Below are 19385 nucleotides of genomic sequence, written 5' to 3'. Positions count from 1 at the left end.
AAGCAACTGATAGGTATTTATGAACATTAAAATAATATTGGCAGAGCAGGGTCATAGTTCTTGCTGAAAAGGAGTCAGCATGGGAAGACAACTGGCCTGCTGGTTTCCGGCACAGTACAACATTGGTGAAAAGTCCTTAAGCACAGGGTTTTTATATACTGTTTGAATAGCTAAAAGGCTGGAAAGTAATCATGGCCTGCTCCTCCAGAGGTATGGATCAGAAGGTCTTGTTCTGTCAGAATGCTGGGCCAAACCTGGTGCTCCATATCCCATCCTGCTTCCCTCACCAAATCCTCTAGTAGAGGCTGAATACCAAGGCACCATTTGCAGCTTCCACCTCATTTCAAGGACTTGTTTACTGCTAGCAGAACTTAGCACTAAACATACAGAGTGAGTGGATTATTTTAACATCTGAAAGACAAAGAGGAGCAAATGAGTTGGCCAAAGCTATTTAACAAACCAGTAGCAAAGATATGTCTAGACAGTGCAGGTGTGCTTTTGGTCCTGTACTTAAGAACACTGCATCATGTTATTTCATCATTTTTGTTAATATTACTTTGGTGATGTTAAGAGTATATACAGAAGAAATCATTAGGACTTCTTCAAAAAAAGCCATCGCAGTGTTCAAGTGAGAAAATATTTCACAAACAAAAGAATTAATGGCAGTCAAAAGTTGAAATAACCTGCATGAATACCACAGAAATACGAGCTGTAGACCTAACATGAACTGAAACATTCCTTTATTAAAAAAAAAAAAATAGAATGTACTTAATTTTCCAGAATTAATTACATCTTTAACATTATAACCGTCAGTATTTTTAATGCAGTTAGCTACAAAGTATTTCAATATGAAAAAACATAGAATAACATCAAACAAGTTTCTGCAACCATAAAAACATTTTTCAAGTAAATCCCAACATGTAAGAATAACTGAAACATTACAAGTTACTTCAACTGTATTTGATTACAACATCATTCTTCTACATAACTTAACAAAAACTCTTTCTAGAAACTTACTGGAATTCCACATTCCTATACGCAGAGATCAATTCTTACTCTGTTGAATTAAAAAATAATTGTGAGAGTACCATACAGTCATATCCATTCTTTTCAAAAGAAATCTTATCCTTCAAACTGTCAACGTGAAGAAAAATATTAACTTCTCTTTGCAGCTTAGGATGGCCTTGAGAAGACCTCGATACAGCACTGAGCTGTGCTGGGCAGGTCATGCTGTGCTCTAACATAGCCCCCTAGTCTCCATCTTCATTTGTGCTGCCAAGAAAAAGCAGTGGATTTGTCTTCGAAGGCACCTCCAGGAAATCCCGCTTCCCAGTATTAGCCTTGGAAAAACCAACAGGTTCAGATACATTGTTTTCTTCTTGTTCCCGTAAAGCAAAGCCACTTGCACCAGCCAATCCTTCAGGTTGTTCCGAAAGTCTCATTGCAGTGTGCATTTGCTCTCCTAATTCTTCTATCAATTTTCCAGGAACAGAAGTAGATTGCAAAGAAGCCTCTGATTTTTCGTCACTAACCTCAAACGTTGAAGCGTTTGTGCCTTGCCTTAATCCATTACAGTCAATAAGTGGAGCTGTCCTCTCTTCTTGAAGCACGCCTTGTAAAGGATTTATTTTCCCATCTTCAGCAGTTGAGGACTCTCGCTCATTTGAATCAGACCCTTCTGTCTCAGATGATGAAGTGCTGCTTGATTCTTCAGAGTCACTTGTCTCCGACTCAGAGGATGGCAGCTGTTGCCTGGAAACCATGCCAGCAGCTGTTAACTTGCTCTCTTCTTCTAGTACCAGCACTGCTGCTGCTTCCAGCTCTTCTAGCTCAAATCCTAAGTGGGACTTTGCAAGCGTGGTTTTCTGCAAGGATTCAGAAAGTGCTGCCAACTTCTTTGACCTTTAATAAGAAGAACAAAGCGTATTATTTAACTTCACAAACATTTGATATGCAGAACACAAGCCTTAAATGCTGGCTAGTCACTTCTCACAAGGCTAAGCCATGTCCCACTGAAAGACTTCAGAGATTTTCAGAAAAGAAATCTGATGTTCCAGCAACACACAGTAAAGGAAAACAAGTCCAACTCAGGGTTGTTTTCATTCTTTAAGAAGCTGAACTACAACCATGCTACTTATCCCACACTTCCAAGTCTTTGCATCTGTGCTATCTTCTCTTTACAGTCACCTCAGCGCATACACAGTGCCATGAGACGCTCGCTACACTGTCTGCACACTGTGCTTTGCTCTTTGTATTCCAGCAGAAATTTCCATTCCCTCATGTGTTTTGAGGTCAGCTCATGCTTTACCAGGAAAGCCCATCACAGACTTATAAACAGAGAGAACAAAAAGCCAAAGAATGCCTTGAAATGGGGAGGCAGACAGAGGGGAAAGCAGGTATAAAGTCCTAAGCACACATCCTGTTTCTTGTTGTGGAGTTCTGCCTTAGACTATCAATCAACTTTTCACCACTTCCTGCAACAGCAGGTCTACTATAAATCCTGCAGTAACCGACTGGGTTTCATTTCCTCTGCCAAAACCTGCTAACCTGCAAGGCACGACACACTGACACCGGAGCAAGTAGCTGATAATGTAATACACGACTCCTGCGAGGCAGAAGTTAAAGCGCTCGTTCTCTCAGCTGAATGATTTTAAAGATCTTTATATTCTATTTCCCAGGGGGGATAATTACTCAGTATAACATACTCCTCTTTTCTTTTTTTTTTTTTTCTTTTGCTCCTAAAGGAATTGTATTTAAATGTGGAGGAAGGGAAATGTAATGCAATTTCTTACCCACTTTACAGAGTGCAGCATTTCAAAGCCCAACTTGGAATACAATCATTAACCTTCCTTAGACCAACTGATAGAGCGGAAAACTAAGGAAACTGTTTACCAGAAGCAACTCCAAAGCTAAAAATTAAACCATAAATCTAAACAACCTTCAATATAAGCACAGGTTCCAAGTTTTCCAAAAGTTGCTTACTTGGCATTATCCACACGTAGATCTTCTGCGTAATACTTCATTTTTATCAAGCATTTGAACTTTAAGTTACCCTTAGGTACTTTTAGTTACCTTTTAAGGTAACTTTAAGTTACTAAGAAGTTTCCAACCTAATTTGGAACAAAGAAAGCATCTTCCTAAAAACAAGAAGGAACCAAAAAAACCAGCTGATCAATGGAAAGGTTCCTAAAGCCTCACAGGTAGATAGTATGAGTAATCTGGCTTGCAGTGAAACTTGTATCCTGAACTCACGGGTGATCAGTTGGTTTAGGCTTTCAGTCACCAAAGTTCACATCCCTTACAGAAAACCCTTTTCTTCTTTGCTTTTGAAACTGTTCCCCACTTCCTTCCAACTCCACATGTGTGCACATTCTCTCCCCCTGCAAGGGAGGTTCATTATACAAAGGTGCAATTTCTGTTTATTTTACTGTCCTACTACCTGCCATATTCTTGCGGACAGCCAGGCTCCACGGACTAAATGCGCCATGTGACAGAACGTTGTTTTGTGCCTCTTTCACATGCAGTTCCTTCTAATTTCATGGACATCCATAAGCAACTGTATGCACAATTTCCTTTGGCGATGCATCTCCAACTCCACCTGTTTTTCATCTGCCATTATAGACAATCAATTTTTCAAGTTCTGTTTATCCACACATTTCTTCCATCACTTTTGTCACTTTGTTTCCTGAAATATTATGTGCATTTTTGTTTGCACCTCTACTTTCATAGGTATGTTTCCTGTGAGATATTCAGTCCTTGAAATCACTTAGACCTCCCTCCTCCTCTTTCACTGTTCTGTTACAACATTAACACCTTAGATACAGGAATTTGCCACAGGAAAGAGTCAAGTATTAAGGAGATGTATGGCACTGTGCATATTTTTACATTAATAAATACTCCACTGTGCTCCAGATTACTAATGATAAGAGGTGAGGAAAAAACACAGTGCCTGACTCCACACATTGGTTTCCTATGATGAGATGTGGTACAACCGACAGATAAAAGAATGGCCTGTCTAAAGCTGCGAGTTTCTGAGTGCTGTGTACTCAAGTGCATTTCCATCAATGAATTAAAAGAAATGAAAACGTCAGTGCCTGACGGCAGAAGACAAACACTGGTCTCACTGGACAGCATAAAGCTACAAGAGGCATTCTTCTGAATAGCTCAGCTTACCTCCTATTTGATCAAAAGAGACTACAAAATAATGATAATTAACTTGTAAAACAACTGTGGCTTCAAGATTCACGTGTGTTCCTTTTCCTCAAAAGCTAGGTTAGAACTACAGGGAGAAGACATGCTTTTCATCTTTACAAAGGATTATCAGAAGATGCCATTGTTCAAACAGCCTGCCTTGCCATCCGAACAGCAACAAAACGCACACTCTGCTTGAATGAGCAAATGCCTGCAAAAGGCCAACAACTCCATCTGTCCTCCTGATATCTACAACTGCTTTGCTTCAGTTGTCACAGCTGTGTCCTGTGGAGCAGTGACAGCCAGCACTGCACACAAGGTCACAGAGCATGTTTCGTCATTGAGCAAGGGTGAAGGCTTCATGGAGACCTACACAACCTTCTGCAACTGCATGGACACCCCAAAACCACGTCAAGCCAACCAGAACAGGAGTCTTCTGAGCAGTCATTAAAAACCCAGAACATTATTTTCACCGAATCTTAGTACAGTTTGAGTTGGAAGGGATCTTGAAGAACATCGAACCCCAGTCCACCACCATGGGCAGGGACACCTTCTCCTGGACCAGGCTGCCCAAAGCCCCATTGCCATTTTTTAGCTCTTTGCTGCATCACGTATTTGATTTTAACTGGATTTAGAACAGTACAAAAAAGCCACTTTCGGTTACTCAGATTTCTTAGGAGATGAAACACTTCCCTCCCACCACCCACTTCACTCATCAAGTCTCTTCCAGAAAAATATGGAAGTCTGCAGACCTCAACATTTCAAATAGAAGGAAAGCCTCAAAGTCTCACGTTTCTGACAAATCTGCAGTTAAAAGCAGACAACTCCACTCCCAAACTTTCCAGTTTCTTCTACGAAAAACAAAAAAAGAATTGAATAACAGCACTATGAGTTGTTTTTTTCCTTAGCAGCATTACAGTTGGTATGTATTGGTCCATCTCAGTTAATGCAATTAACTGATTTCAAGGAAAACTGAATTTCAGGACCGTGTTACACATCAGCCTTCAGAAAAGGTGCTGTTATCCTCTGGACAAAAGGCAAAAGGCACAGAAATCAGAGCATGAAAATACTTCTGAGGGATCCTGAGTCTGAACTGATGATTTTTTTGGCTGAAAAGTAAGCAACAATTCAGGAAACAAAAGTGAGACACCAGCAATGAGATATCATGCACTACAGACTTGCTGTAAACAAGTCCTGCTGTTTCCAAAACCCTTTGGAGTAGCATTTTAGAGATTAAACAGTCAATACGTTAATTTTTCAAGTATGATTAATGGAATTGCATGATTACTTTAAGACACGCTCATTCAGTATGCGCATTTGTGGTAATGATATCTTATTATTATGGTAATAGTGTTCTTACATAAACCTGCCTAATAGGCTTTAAAGGTGCCACACAAGGTAATTATTAGTTATCAAGATGTCAGTTGCTTAAGGAAAATGTTTAATTACAGGTTAAACTATTCAGATGCGTGTTTTGTTTAAGGCACAGCTTTGAGGAACAGGTAACAACAAGGCACCTCGGGTCTCTGCCACCAAGTCTGAAATGAAAACTTCAAGACAGAGGTGCTGTATAAACCTGGTCTAGAAAGCACAAAAGACTCTCCAAGTGCTAGCAGGAAAATTCTGTTTCATACATCACAGATAGTAAAACAGTAACAACTGTGCAAAAAGAAAGTATCAGAAAAGCTTTTGCAGGGAGGTTCAACAACAGCTGGAAGGAAAGCCCACCAAAGTCACCGGGCCACAGCAGGTAAAGACTAAACACAGGACATGGAACACGTCCAGACAAAATCCTCTAGTTTTCCTGAAGTGTTACAGTAAAACTAACTGTGTTTCTGTATATCTTCAGCGAGAAGCAGCACAAAAGGAAAAGGTTTTAAAGTGGCCTTCCCACCTGCAGTCCACCCAAACCGCCTGCCTCAGTAGTTCTGTTACATTAAAAAAAAAAACAAAACAGAGAAGTTAAATATATAAAATCAGCACTCTACACTTCATTCTACATGAGGCACACTTGATCACAGCACACAAGTTGCATACTGAAAATACTGTGCAAAGTATTTGCAAACATGGGAGGCCTGACAGCCTTTAAAAACTGGAGCCACTAGTATTTCACTATGGAACAGTATTTGCTTGTAGGAGTACAAGTTCTAGCTTGCACCTGTCTTTGTAAACAATAGATTATTTCTACTGAATCATGTGTGACTTTGCATTTACAGATATATACAAACATCAACCTTTCTGAAGTCCGCGGTGCAAACTAGGTGTAAAACAGATACAAACCACAACTGCAGTGCAATAGGATTTTCCTCCTCTCTACCATTGCTCAATCAGAATCAAGTCAGCTCAATTAGAATCAAGTCAGCATAGAGAGCACAAGTGCTGTCACGGCAGATTGAGCCGTTTGTGCCCAAGTACAGCACAAAAGCAACAAAGCACATACACCTACATATCAAAGACATTGACAACAGCTTTGGTTACCAGCCTGGTGCTTGAATGCAACCTAACTGGTCTTGGAACCAAGATTTATACCCAAAGCCTTGTTATATGATGCTGTTCCAATGTGGTTAGAGCCTATTGTGTTACAATGGGAATCAGTCCTCCATGCTAGCAATGCTAACTTGGCTCTACAGAGCTGACAAGCCCTATTTTACATGTAAAACACTTTACATTAATTACCTTTAAGCCTTACAGGCAAGATAAACAAATCTCAAAGAAACAGTAGATACTTCAAGTGCAGACTTGCCTTTGTAGCGTTGTAAGTTGCACCAAAGAAGAAAATGGGCCTGTTCTATTGCCAAGCAGCCAGCCCTCCCAGGCCAACAATTCCTCAAGATGCATTCAACTACAAACTAGCATCACGCTGTGCCAGTCAGCAGGGCTGACAAACACAGAGCAGTTGGGTAACTCACCTCCAGCCAACTGAGGCTCTGGACACCTCAGATTCATCTCACAGCAAAGCTGCAGCATTAAGCTAAAGCCTTTCTGACTGCTGGATCATGCAGTACTCCCAGCTGTCTAAATATTATATGATTACTGCATGAGAAGTTGTCCAGTTTAAGCAGAAAGCAGCTGCCTACATTTAAACCACCCTTCTCAACAAGGCCTGGCAAAATTCACACTCATGAGAGAAAGTTTCACACACCCATTTTCTCAGATAAAACAGGTAAGATAACAAGCAGTACAACCAGCCAAGAGCAAACCACTTTAAATGTGTTCCAAATTACATACCTAGCAGCATTAATTACAACTTCCCACAACCTCTTTTTAGCTAGAGGCATCATAAGAATTAAAGCAATTCTGGAATTAATACTATCTCAGGCATCACCAGATACTATCCCAAAGCAGAGTCCCAGCAGTTCAGATGAAGAGGGTGTGGAAGTGGAAGTATGCACGGGACACTAAGCACTGGTTAAACTGTAAGTGTTAACAATTACCCACCTTGCCACAAGACTGGGTGAGGGCAGGCTGCAATACAACATCACTGTTGCTGTTGCATGGACTGTCACTGGCAACCAACAAGATCAAACATCTCTCCACACTTGAATCATTACATATATATTTTTTTCTTTCTAGCTGTTTAAAATTGTTTTTCCATTATTACAATACAGAATTGAAGGACAATTTGATTTTAATAAAATATTCAGGCCATGAAAAAGACTAAGTTTGATCAACTCTGACTGTAAAACACAGAAGTAATAACAAGAATGACATTGGCTGCAGAAGATAACTTCATTAAAGTAGAAACACCTGGGTCAACAGGCTCAGACAAGCATAAAGTGGTCACTAATAAAGATAACAAAAAATCCTCCCGTTCAGGGAAATAACCCTCACAAATGGACATTTAGCAACAACCCTAAGAAACTCACACCAAACACACCATTCACTTGCCCAAACTACTACAGTTACTGGTTAGGAAAGAAAACAAGCTTCAGAATCTGCACAGAGATAAGAGCCTCTGATTCAATTACACCTTACAGCATGTGTTTTATGTGAGATACCATTCCCCCCTTTCAAGGTCACTCTTAATGAGTGCTTCACTATTCAAGGACTTCTAACCACACAGAAGTAGTTTTGAAAATGCAAGCTTAGAATGAGCCCTGCAATCATAGAATCACATAGAATCACAGAATGGCCTGGGTTGAAAAGGACCACAATGATCATCTGGTTTCAACCCCCCTCATGCCCCACACTATATGCAGGACCACCAACCACCAGCCCAGGCTGCCCAGAGCCACATCCAGCCTGGCCTTGAATGCCACCAGGGATGGGGCAACCACAGCCTCCCTGGGCAACCTGTTCCAATGTGTCACCACCCTCTGTGTAAAAAAACTTTATCCTAATCTCTAACCTAAACCTCCCCTGTCTTAGTTTAAAACCATTCCCCTATTGTCCCATCACTGTCCACTCTTAGGAACAGCCATTCCCATTCCTGCTTATATGTTCCCTTCAAGTACTGGAAGACCGCAATGAGGTCTCCCTGGAGCCTTCTCTAAGCTAAACAAGCCCAGTTCCCTCAACCTTTCCTCACAAGAGAGGTGTTCCAGCCGTCTGATCATCTTACTGGACTCCTCTGGACCCGCTCCAAGAGCTCCACATCCTTCCTGTACTGGGGGCCCCAGGCCTGGACGCAGCACTGCAGATGGGGCCCCACAAGAGCTGAGTAGAGGGGGACAATCACTTCCCTCTCCCTGCTGGCCACCCTTTTTGAGGCAGCCCAAAACACATTTGGCCTTCTGGACCACAGGCACACACTACTGGCTCATGTCCAGCTTCTTGTCCACCAGGACCCCCAGGTCCCTCTCCGCAGGGCTGCTCTCAAGGAGATCTTCCCCCAGTTTGTAAAATTACCTGGGATTGCCCTGACCCAAGTGCAGCACTTGGCCTTATTGAACCTCATTAGGTTAACACAGGCTCACTTCTCCAGCCTGTCTAGGTCCCTCTGGATGGCTTCCCTTCCTTCCAATGTATCAACAGCACCACTCAGCTTGGTACCATCCACAGACTTGCTGAGGGTGCACTCAATACCATCATCTGTCATCGATGAAGATGCTGAAGAGCATCAGTCCCAGGACTGACCCCTGAGGGACACCGCTCATGACCAGCCTCCACCCTGACACAGAACCATTAATCAGAACCTTTTGGCCGTGTCCAGCCAGCCAATTCCTAATTCACTGTACAGTTCATACTTCGAATCCACACCTCTCCAACTTAGAGAGGAGGATGTGGTGAGGGACCATGTCAAAGGCTTCACAGAATGCTTAGGAGACTTCTCACAAGGTTTATTTGCAGGAAGTAGCAAATGAAATCAAGCTCTGAATGAAATTAATGGCAGAGACTGTAGTCTTGGTACATTTTAAACAGCGACAAACACTTTACCTATCTGCAAACTCTGCTACATTACAGACCATAATAATGATTTGCTCTTATTGCAAAGTACCTTACATACCCTTTTCCTCCAATTTCCTGCAAGACTGGGGAACTACTCACAGATTTTATTTTGTCCAGTTCTGGGAACACAACCAGCCTCAACAGCAAAGCACTACAAAAACTTAATGAAGCAGAACAACACTACCCTCAAGTCTGAGGCATGAAGTGGAAAAGAAAATACACCCATTAACTGACACAAAGGGCATCTCTTTCTTGGAAAGAAGCACATTCATTCAGAATACAGATAATATTTTATCCTTGCACAGACAATACCACAGGTCCCTAATGAGCAGAAAAGCCTGAAAGTCAAACATTTTCCATTCCCTCCTGCAAAAATGGAGAGTAATGCCACAAAATTCCTTAAAGACACTTATTTATAGAATAAGTAACATTTACTAAATCACTGTTTCTAGATTTTTGTTATTTTATCATTTTTCCTGAAATGAACCATCCTAAAGGTGGTCCATCAGAATCCTACTTGCTCTATGAGATCTGAAGAATCACAGCAAAGGCAGTGCCATTAACAGCCAGCGAGACAACGCAAACCACACTATTCAACAGTTCCACCTACTTGGTTTATTATACATTTTTATAGTGAGAGGCAGAACCAATAAATAACCCCATTAAAATCTCATTAGCTCTGATCAATGAGCACCAAAGGTAATGTAAGAACAAAGCTGAATTTAATGTGTTTGTGAAGGAGAAACAGAACAATTTTCTTCAGGACTCAGGTAAGAAATTGACCTAAACTTTAACTAATCTTCCACATTATCTGCAGCAAAAGAAAGACAGATGAGTGTAAATACAACACAACATTTGTTCATGGGATGTAGTGCCATGTTAACCACTGCCTTCGTAGGAAATAAACAGTCTCCAGAACACAGAGCTAAGAACAACTTAGTTTCTAAGTTTCCTTATGAAAAAGCCAGGGGCTAAAATAACGCGTCCAGTCTATTCAGGATATTTCATGCAACTGCATATAAAATTAATTCTCTCAATTTCTCAAGGTAATAGGTTGTCATTTTTAGCCTAAATAAATCAGGTCTATGCAGTTAGACAATCTCTACACTTAGTGATAATGATTTCCCTTATAACAGCTCTTAGAAATAATAGGCAACTTCAATCAAATTTGAGAGGCTATGAGTTGAGAAAGATTTTATATTCCTACATATTTGATGAAAATACACAGAGGTAGATCCAAAATAATCCCCCATGAGAAAAGGCAGAGAGAACACAGCTGTGTGTGCAATAGCATGGAGGGAGACCACAGCGTGGCTATACCAAGGAGCTCATCCACACTTAGACTGGTTACTGCACATGCTGCCTTCTCCATGATGGAAATGTTAGAGAACATGAAGAAACCAGGGCACAAGGACTGGGTTTGTTGTACGAAAGTCATAGGCTCATTTTCCCCTTCTTCCCTTGTAGACATCAAAGTGGTGATTGGAGAAGTATTTGCTGCACACCAAATTTTTACCTTAATCATAGGAAAACCACACAATAAAATGGGAGTGCTGAGTTTAAGGCGTAGTCTGGAAAATACATCTCTCTGTACATGAACAGCCAAGAGAAACCCACCATATGTCTTCAGGTAGCAGAGAGCAGTCCTGAGCACAAAGCAATGGCTGATGTGGAAGAATCCAATGGGCTTAAGGGAAATATAAACCGCTTTCATCTTGAAATTCTGCATTTCAAAGGGCACTGCATGAATTCGGGAGCTAAGAGTGATATGCTGCAATCCAACTTGCAACCTTGTAAACATGAACTGCTATCTACATAGCTTAAAGTACTACAGTTTGTTAAGAATAAATCAAATACAAAGCATAGCACCATCATTTCAATTTAAGTGACTGTATGTTAATAAATCTGAACATTTCAAGTGACTTTCCATATTTTTTTTCTGAAATTCCACAGCACTTCTTTTATAATTAATCTGAATACTGTATGAGCTGAATTTCCCATTTATAAATATTTTAAACAAAGATGAAGTATAATATTTTACTTTAATTACTTGGCCTTTTTAGTTAGTTGTAACTAAGCATATTATAAAAGAAATCAAGTACAGCTTAGTTATGTGTATGTTATTATGAAAATATGCATAAGAAAAAATAACTTGTAATTAATTAACACTGGACTACAAAAAAGAATCAGTGTTTATACTTTAAGAATAGTTTGTGATTTTACAAACAGTTCGATGTCGCCAAAATAGCTTCAGTGAGTTGCAACAAGCCTACATATCTAACAATGGCACAGCATCCAAAGTTCTAAATGATAAATAAAATAACAAGTGGTGAACAGATAACTCACCACAAAACAGATGCAGAGAGAAAGGAACAGATTGTGAACTGTGATGGCAAATATTGACTGTGTTACAGAATGGAATGCTAACACTCATTCTACATGAGCGTCATCTTGATCTTAAATATCTCAGCTGCCATTACATGTAACTTAGTCTTTACCAGCTCCTCTCATGATCCAGGATCTTGAACTCCTAACACTGAAAATCAGTTTGTATTATAACATGGTGATGAAAGATGGCCACAAAAAGTGCAGAAGATGTGAACTTTAATGTCAGAATAATGCATAAGTCATCATGCATGAGCAAAGATAATGGAAACAATAACAAATGGACTTAAGGGCACTGTTAAGAATACCTTATAGAAACAGGAATCTGCCCCTTTACAATGGGATTTACCACCCTAACAACAGAAATCCTAGTGAGGTAGATCAGTACCCTGACTGAAACCCACAATACCCCAATGGCAACCCCAACTTGCAGCCATCCCAGTCACAGATCCCTGCCAACTCACATGATCTCAACACAGAAAGACACCAGACATGAAAACTTTGCAAGGTCCCAGCAGGACAGCACACATCTGCAGGAGCCCAAACTGATCAGCCTGCTATCACCTCCACCCCATCATCCCACAATGCTTGTAGGGCTCCTAGTACCATGGACTCCAGGGTGTGATTCCACCTTTAGGCACTGAAATGATGATAATGCCCCACTCACTGAACCAAGCCCACTCCAGAGAGGGCTGAAAAGAAAGCAGGAAGGCATTAGCAGCCCACTGATCAGCTCCCGCTTTGATCGCAGCTGCACGCTCCTCCTGCACAAGCACTGCCTTCCCCAAATGGAGGCAGAAGAGCCAGCGGAGACGTGCAGGCTGCAAGACATGACACCCACTGCTGACCCTTCTGCAGGCAGACAGGAGCTGCCTCCCAACAACTTCGGGAAATCAAAGCAATTGCCTGAGGGGGAAAAAAATGGCTTTCTTTTCTTCCTTCTCTACCCACAGCAAGGTGCACTCAGACACAGCTTGGAGGAATACAAGCCATAGAAAAGTGATGGAATAAATAAGAAAAAAACAAACAGAGGAAAGAAGAGGAAAAACATCAAAGGGAACTGCAGCTAGCAGCTGGGAGGAGAGATTAAATCCCTTGTTAAAAATCCATGTTTTACAGGGCTCGCTAAAACATATAAAGGAGAATTTCTGGCATTATATCCACCTGTCTATCACACTTCTCAGCCTTCAGGGCAAACAACGTTTTGCTTTAAGCCTCTTAAGTTATATATTACATTACTTGGGTATTGTTATTTACAAAGTGCTCTGCGCACACCTACTGCTCTACAGACAATTCAAGTGACAGCTCAGGCCTTAAATAAGATGCAATATTTAACAAGAAGCACAGCAGCACAGGATGACAGTAAACAAAAAGAAACTATATTAAAAACATGCATCAAAACAGTGAAAGATGAGAAGCACAACGTGCTTGCAAATTCTTAGTTACTATTTTTAAATCAAAGAACCGTGATCTCACTGAGGATTAAAAGCAAATGATTTGGCACGAAAATAAATGTGGGTTCTCCACCAAATTCAAGCATCAACAGCCAACATTCTCTGCAATAAATCAGCGAGCCCTTACTTAAGTTCTACGTGCTAAATGACAGCACTCCCTTCTTATGGCTAGAAAAAGATACTTCAGAAAAATAAATTGTAAAGAACCTCTTGCTGTTTCTGTGTGAGACCCATGGTTAGCATCTGAAATACAAGGTACGTTTCTGAGCTATGCTACCTTGATTGAAACAAAGAAGACCATAAAGAATAACTCGATAACCTATGGAGAATCAGCCAACTCATAACTATCTTTGACCAGAAAAGCATTAGAACATACTGCTAGTACAAATCCATGTTCAACCAGAGGTGGCTTTGCATTTTATCTTTAATTATGTCACACAACAGACAACAGAAATCTCTTCCCCTTCATACCTGCAGATGTCTTCACCACTTCTAACTTCCTTACCAGTGAACTACAATGTTTTTTTCCACTCTTGCCACAGCACAAGTCAATCTGACACATTCACGGAGCCTTTGCTCCTGTTGTTTTTTCCAATTCTCAACCTCATTTTGAGAAGCAGAGGCTGGAATCAGTGTGAGCTGTCCCACAAATGATGCCACCTTCTGAGAAATGACTCTGTTCTGCCTCTTCAGCACTCATTGCTCTCTTACCTACTGAGAGAGGCACGCGGACTCAGGTTCCAGCAGTTCTCAAGCATGACCCAAACGATTTTTCCTGGAGCTGTTGCCATTAACTTTGTCCTATTCTTCAGCCCTCGACTACGATCTACAATCTTTTACTGTATGTGTGCCATCTTAGACTTGATTGTATTAAAACACATGTTGTTCAAATAAGCATATGTTGCCAATCTGGGTCAGTCTGTGCAACTCATCTGTTCAAATCATATTCTCTACTTAAAAAAAGAACTGTTTCTAATGTTACCATGAATTTTTATCTATAAAAAGATGCACAGCACTCTCTTACATATTGCTAAGGATATTGGACAGTACTCAGATAAACACTCTGAAAACAGAATCACAGAATCACAGAATAACCCGGGTTGGAAGGGACCTCAAGGATCATGTAGTTCCAACCCCCCTGCCTGGCAGGGCCACCAAACATACACCTTTACTAGATCAGGTTGCCCAGGGCCCCGTCCAATCTGGTCTTGAACACCTCCAAGGACGGGGCATCCACAACCTCCCTGGGCAGCCTGTTCCAGGGCCTAACCACTCTCCTGGTGAAGAACTTCCCCCTAACATCCAACCTAAATCTTCCTTCTTTTAACTTAAAACCATTTCCCCGTGTCCTGCTATTATCAGCCCTTTCCAAGAGTTTACTCCCCTCCTGGGAGTAAGTTCCCTTCAGGTACTGAAAGGCTGCAATGAGGTCACCCCGCAACCTTCTCTTCTCTAGACTGAACAAGCCCAACTCCCTCAGCCATGGACTGCCTTCACTTTATATAGTAATATATTCACTTTATAAAGTAATAAAAGAACCCATCTCTTCCCAGTTCCTTCTTTTTTCCAGCATTTCCCGTAATGCACACTAGGAATTCCAACACTTGGTACTATGCAAACAGAAGCATACAGAAAACGGACCCCAAAGAGCCTGAGAAGAGACCATGAGAAGAGACCATTTGAAGCAGCCATTCCCATGCTCAGTAGTAGCTTAAAAACCAGCTGGGACATCTGACAGTTAATACACTGCTACAGGCCACCAAAGAAGTGAATGAAAAGCAAGTCTAACACAGCCTGATTACTTGGGACAGTAAGCACATGCAGCACTGCACTGAACTCGCTGCCAGCAGCAGTAATGCCAGCATGTAAAGCCTGCTAAGAAGGAATTACAATAATTGAGGCTTGCAGTTGTGAGCCACCATTGCAAGCCACCACAGGACACTAAGAACAATGCCTATACAGCCAGATGAAACAGCTTTCTTGCTGCATTCATCTCAAAGGTATGACCATGAGCAGTATCAAGATATTTTGCTTTATCCCTTGTACCACAGACGGCAATGAGGCTGTTGTCTGGTAAGTAATATAGGTAGCTGCATCAGAACAGACACTAAAAGCAGATGCTAATGGCAAGGCAGCTCTAAAAGCAGCAACATGGAAATAGTTTTTTCTCTGCGCCGCCTACTTTGAAAACTTGGAACTTTGACAAACCTGAAATGGTCACAGCCCTCACTAAACTGTACTTACCATGAACAGCAAACAAGGTAAAGTGACACCTGAGCTACAGCCAAGGCAAAGTGCCATTGAGCATGAAACTGTAATTCACATAAAATACAATACTGAGAGTTGAGATCTGAAGTAAGGATAAAACTGGAAGAAGTACTTTAAACACCGTGCAGCTCAGCTTAATCCCACAGAACCAAGCAGCAGGATTTTCATCCAGAATATACAGTTACTGTTGCTTTGTTCTTCCAAATCATGGCTGCTGAATCCAAGAGGTTAACAGCTGAACATCTGAATATTCCTCCAACATTTGGGAATGCTTTAAACCACCGAGTAACCCTTCTGTTAACAATTCCCCCCCCCATAGAATTTAATAAACTAACATACCAGTAGTATATCATTAAAAGATCTGTTAGGGCAGTTTTGTTCCTAAATCCTCCTTTCTGAAATTTGTGTTTTCCTAATAGATGTTCACAGTCAACATCTACTCCATGCACCTCTCATTAGGCAGCACAGTCCTTAGCTGGATGTCACAGCTAAGTTACTCTTAAGAACGCTACAATACCACAAAGAATAAATAGGATTTAATGAACACCAACCCTAAAAGTAGCAAAAAAAAAAGTGAGGACTGAAAGAACTATAAAAGCCTGTTTTTATTCTATTAAAATACTCTGAGCTTTACAAAGGCCCAGACCACTACAAGAAAATGCCACAATCAAAATAGCTTCTACTTAATCTCCCAGAGTTTTCTAGATCTTAACAAATAATAATTGGGTCAGATTTATTTTTTTTTTTAAGTCAGCAGATCAGTCTAGTAAGTAATTTTAACATATAGATGGAATACGTATCAAAATTCTAATTATATTCATCCAAAAGATCATAATTACTTGACTACACAAATTTAAATACACCACGTTATGGTTTCTTAAGTGTAATATAAGCCTGAAGTATTTCTTTTCAGAAAGGCTGCCATACATGATCTGCATGTTCTTCAATGTTCTTTGCATTTAAAACAAGCACAGAACACTATACGAGGGAGTCCATACGATAACAAGCTGCAAGGAAAACACTGCACATAACATTCTCCATAGAGAACTTAATGTAAATTAATAAGACAGACAGCTGTACAAATATTTAAACTGAGGAAAGACTTCTGAACCTTCAGTGGTACAGTGTGTTTGGATGGGCACAACAGCAAGCTATCTGCATTACTGTGACTATCAGTGTGGTTTTGGAACACATGTCAGCAGGCTGCCTTACACTCCAAAACCAGGATTTGAGTGGCTTGTTTTTTTTTCCTCCCCAAGTGTGTAAATACCTTTAAGTCTCTTTATATTTAAATTCACTTAAAGCCAACAAAGCAGTCACAAGAAATACAAAGAATCTTCCCACTACCAAACTTCTACCAATGCAATGGACTAAAACCATAATGTTGGAGATAGAGATCCTTACTCCTCTGTTATAAAATCTGAGATGAGAGATGGCACTAAAATTCTTCAGTGTCACTTATGATCTTATTTCTTCCTGGAAGACCTGTGTTCCTCGATGCCTTTGCAATGCCAGACCTTAAAACTTCAGGCCCACGTTGCATCGTATTGATTAAAACAGTAATGCAGACAGCCCAGGGAAAAGGAAAAGGGGGGCTGAACAATCACAGTCAATCTCATCACCCCGACGACATGCTGTGAGTGTAATTAATCCTACATTTACTTAGAGAACTTCACACCCTACACATAAAGCAGCAACTCCCTGCTGGCATCAGACTAGGTAATTATGTTGTAACAAGGTCTAGGTTTCCATTATAACAGAGATGAAAAGGAGAATGGAGCTATGAAGCTAGCCTACCTTTTAGGGTAGGTATCACCTGCAAATCAAAAGAAGCAGGCTTTACATGTTTAGGAATACTTGAGTTAGCTTTTATTTAGTTAATTCGAATAACGTATCAGCTTCTAGAGAGACTGCACAAATGCCACCAGGAATCACAGCTCTTAACTCTAAAGCAAACAGTCCATATTTGAAGTTGCATTTGTACCCACATCACCCAAATTAGCAGGATTACGCTTGTTTAAGGTGCGAGTATATGTACTCTGTAACACAAAGTTGTGACATCAGAGCATGTAAACCCTAAAGCAGCCTTTATACAGATAAAAAATAAAGTGGCAGGCAAAGTTCTGTGGGATATGCTGAAGTAATTTAGTAGCTCATCTCTTCTGCCATAACAGATCTCCTTCACTGTGTCATAACTACAACAATTCACAACACAAACCATGACTTAAAATTCTGCAATAAGAGGAGATGGCAAGCTACAGAAAAATAGTGCTAACAGAAGATAAACACATCTTAAGAGACCAAACACCTTATTGTTCTGCTTTCCTTGTACCCATTAAATCTGGGGCTGCATTAACTACAGAACTGTGCACAAACAGATGCAGTAATCCCTGGAAAATTTCCATGGGCCCCAACAGTTTCACCTCCAGTTGAGCACAGGAAACATACAGTTACCAGTAATGAAGTGGCACATGCATAACACTAAACATGTATTTAAGTAGGAGTATTGTAAACTAGCACAGGCTCAATTGTTTTCTTCTGAAGGGATACAGAAGAACATGCACTTAACTGCCGGCCTAGACAGCAACTCAGGGTGAGCCACTCAGCCCTGCTCTTGGCTGTGGTACAGCCAGCAGATACCAGTCTGTGAGAGGGCACATACAAGGAACAGTAAACAAAGAAAGCACTGGAGGAAAACATCAGGCTGTGTGAGTGAACACAGCACAAGCCAGTGGGCAAACTGCTCTGCCACCTACAAAGGATGCAAGGGCTCACAGGCAAAACTCTCCTCCGAAAGGGAAAGTTCTGTAATAAACCCACATTTGTTTCCCTTGCTGTCAGCAGCCCATATGCAGCTGTGAGACAACCTCTGGTTTCCTCAAAGATCATCTCTGCTTCACCTCCTGCTTTTTGTACCAGAGTGAAGTGTGAAAGATGGAGAAAAGCTCAGACTGGCAATACAAATTTGGTTCTAACTTCACCTCAGAGGCTGCCATATGTATCACAGTGGTTTGTAAAATCTCTGACCTACTGAAAAAAAAAAAAAAGAGGCATGCAAACCAGACAAATTAAATTTAATTTTATTATGGAAATGAAAGTAATAACAGAAGTGACAGCAGGGCAGATGATAAGCTCACTTAGCAGGGCGATCAAATGAAGTGATGACATGTCATTATGACCTCAGGGGTTAAAGATGCAATTTTCCATCTGGCTGCAACTGGCTTTTCAACATAAATGCTGACACCACCTGCCGAGACTTCCTACAATCTGCCCCCATAGGTCTTTGTACAGCTTTTGATACCCACGTTAATATTTACTCTTCCTTTTCTTCTCATTTTGTTGAGCAACATGCTCCCTTTCTTCAAAACCCAACAGTTAAAAACAATTTCGCAATGCATTTAATGCAACAGATAAAATATTAACTTATCAAGCAACTCAAAGAGATGCTCCCAGCCCCTACAATTCTGTGACTCTAAATACCTAAAAAGCAGGTAAAACTATGTTTAAGACTGCAAACTGAAGGATGAAATTTCACTTGCCAGTATCTTACTTTGACTAACACTTTCAGGTAACTGAATGAAATCAGCTTATCTGGAAAGATCCCTAAAGAACTAGACTGTACTCACCACATCCAATTGACTATCAGCCACCTGCATTTGTTTTTACTCAGTAGCTTAATTGTTTCCAATTCCAGACACA

At 40.7% G+C, this 19385-nt stretch overlaps 1 protein-coding gene across 7 annotated transcripts in view; it reads right to left on the bottom strand.

Moving 5' to 3' along the window:
- Nucleotides 1–723: 723 nt before the first annotated feature.
- The window catches only part of SHQ1 (SHQ1, H/ACA ribonucleoprotein assembly factor), a 41291-nt gene continuing 22629 nt past the window's right edge, over nt 724–19385 (bottom strand). For all 7 annotated transcript variants that reach the window (XM_015875117.3, XM_015875111.3, XM_015875112.3 and 4 more), the window contains exon 12: nt 724–1902. In XM_015875117.3, coding sequence (XP_015730603.2) covers nt 1251–1902 — 652 coding nt within the window. In that variant the 3' untranslated portion in view covers nt 724–1250. The remainder of the gene's footprint in view (nt 1903–19385) is intronic.

The sequence above is a fragment of the Coturnix japonica genome, chromosome 15 (assembly GCF_054131305.1).
Source record: "Coturnix japonica strain WE chromosome 15, WE-NBRP24, whole genome shotgun sequence".
In the NCBI taxonomy this organism is placed as follows: Eukaryota; Metazoa; Chordata; class Aves; order Galliformes; family Phasianidae; genus Coturnix; species Coturnix japonica.
Note: the sequence above shows the minus strand (reverse complement) of the source record. Positions and strands in the feature narration are given on the sequence as shown.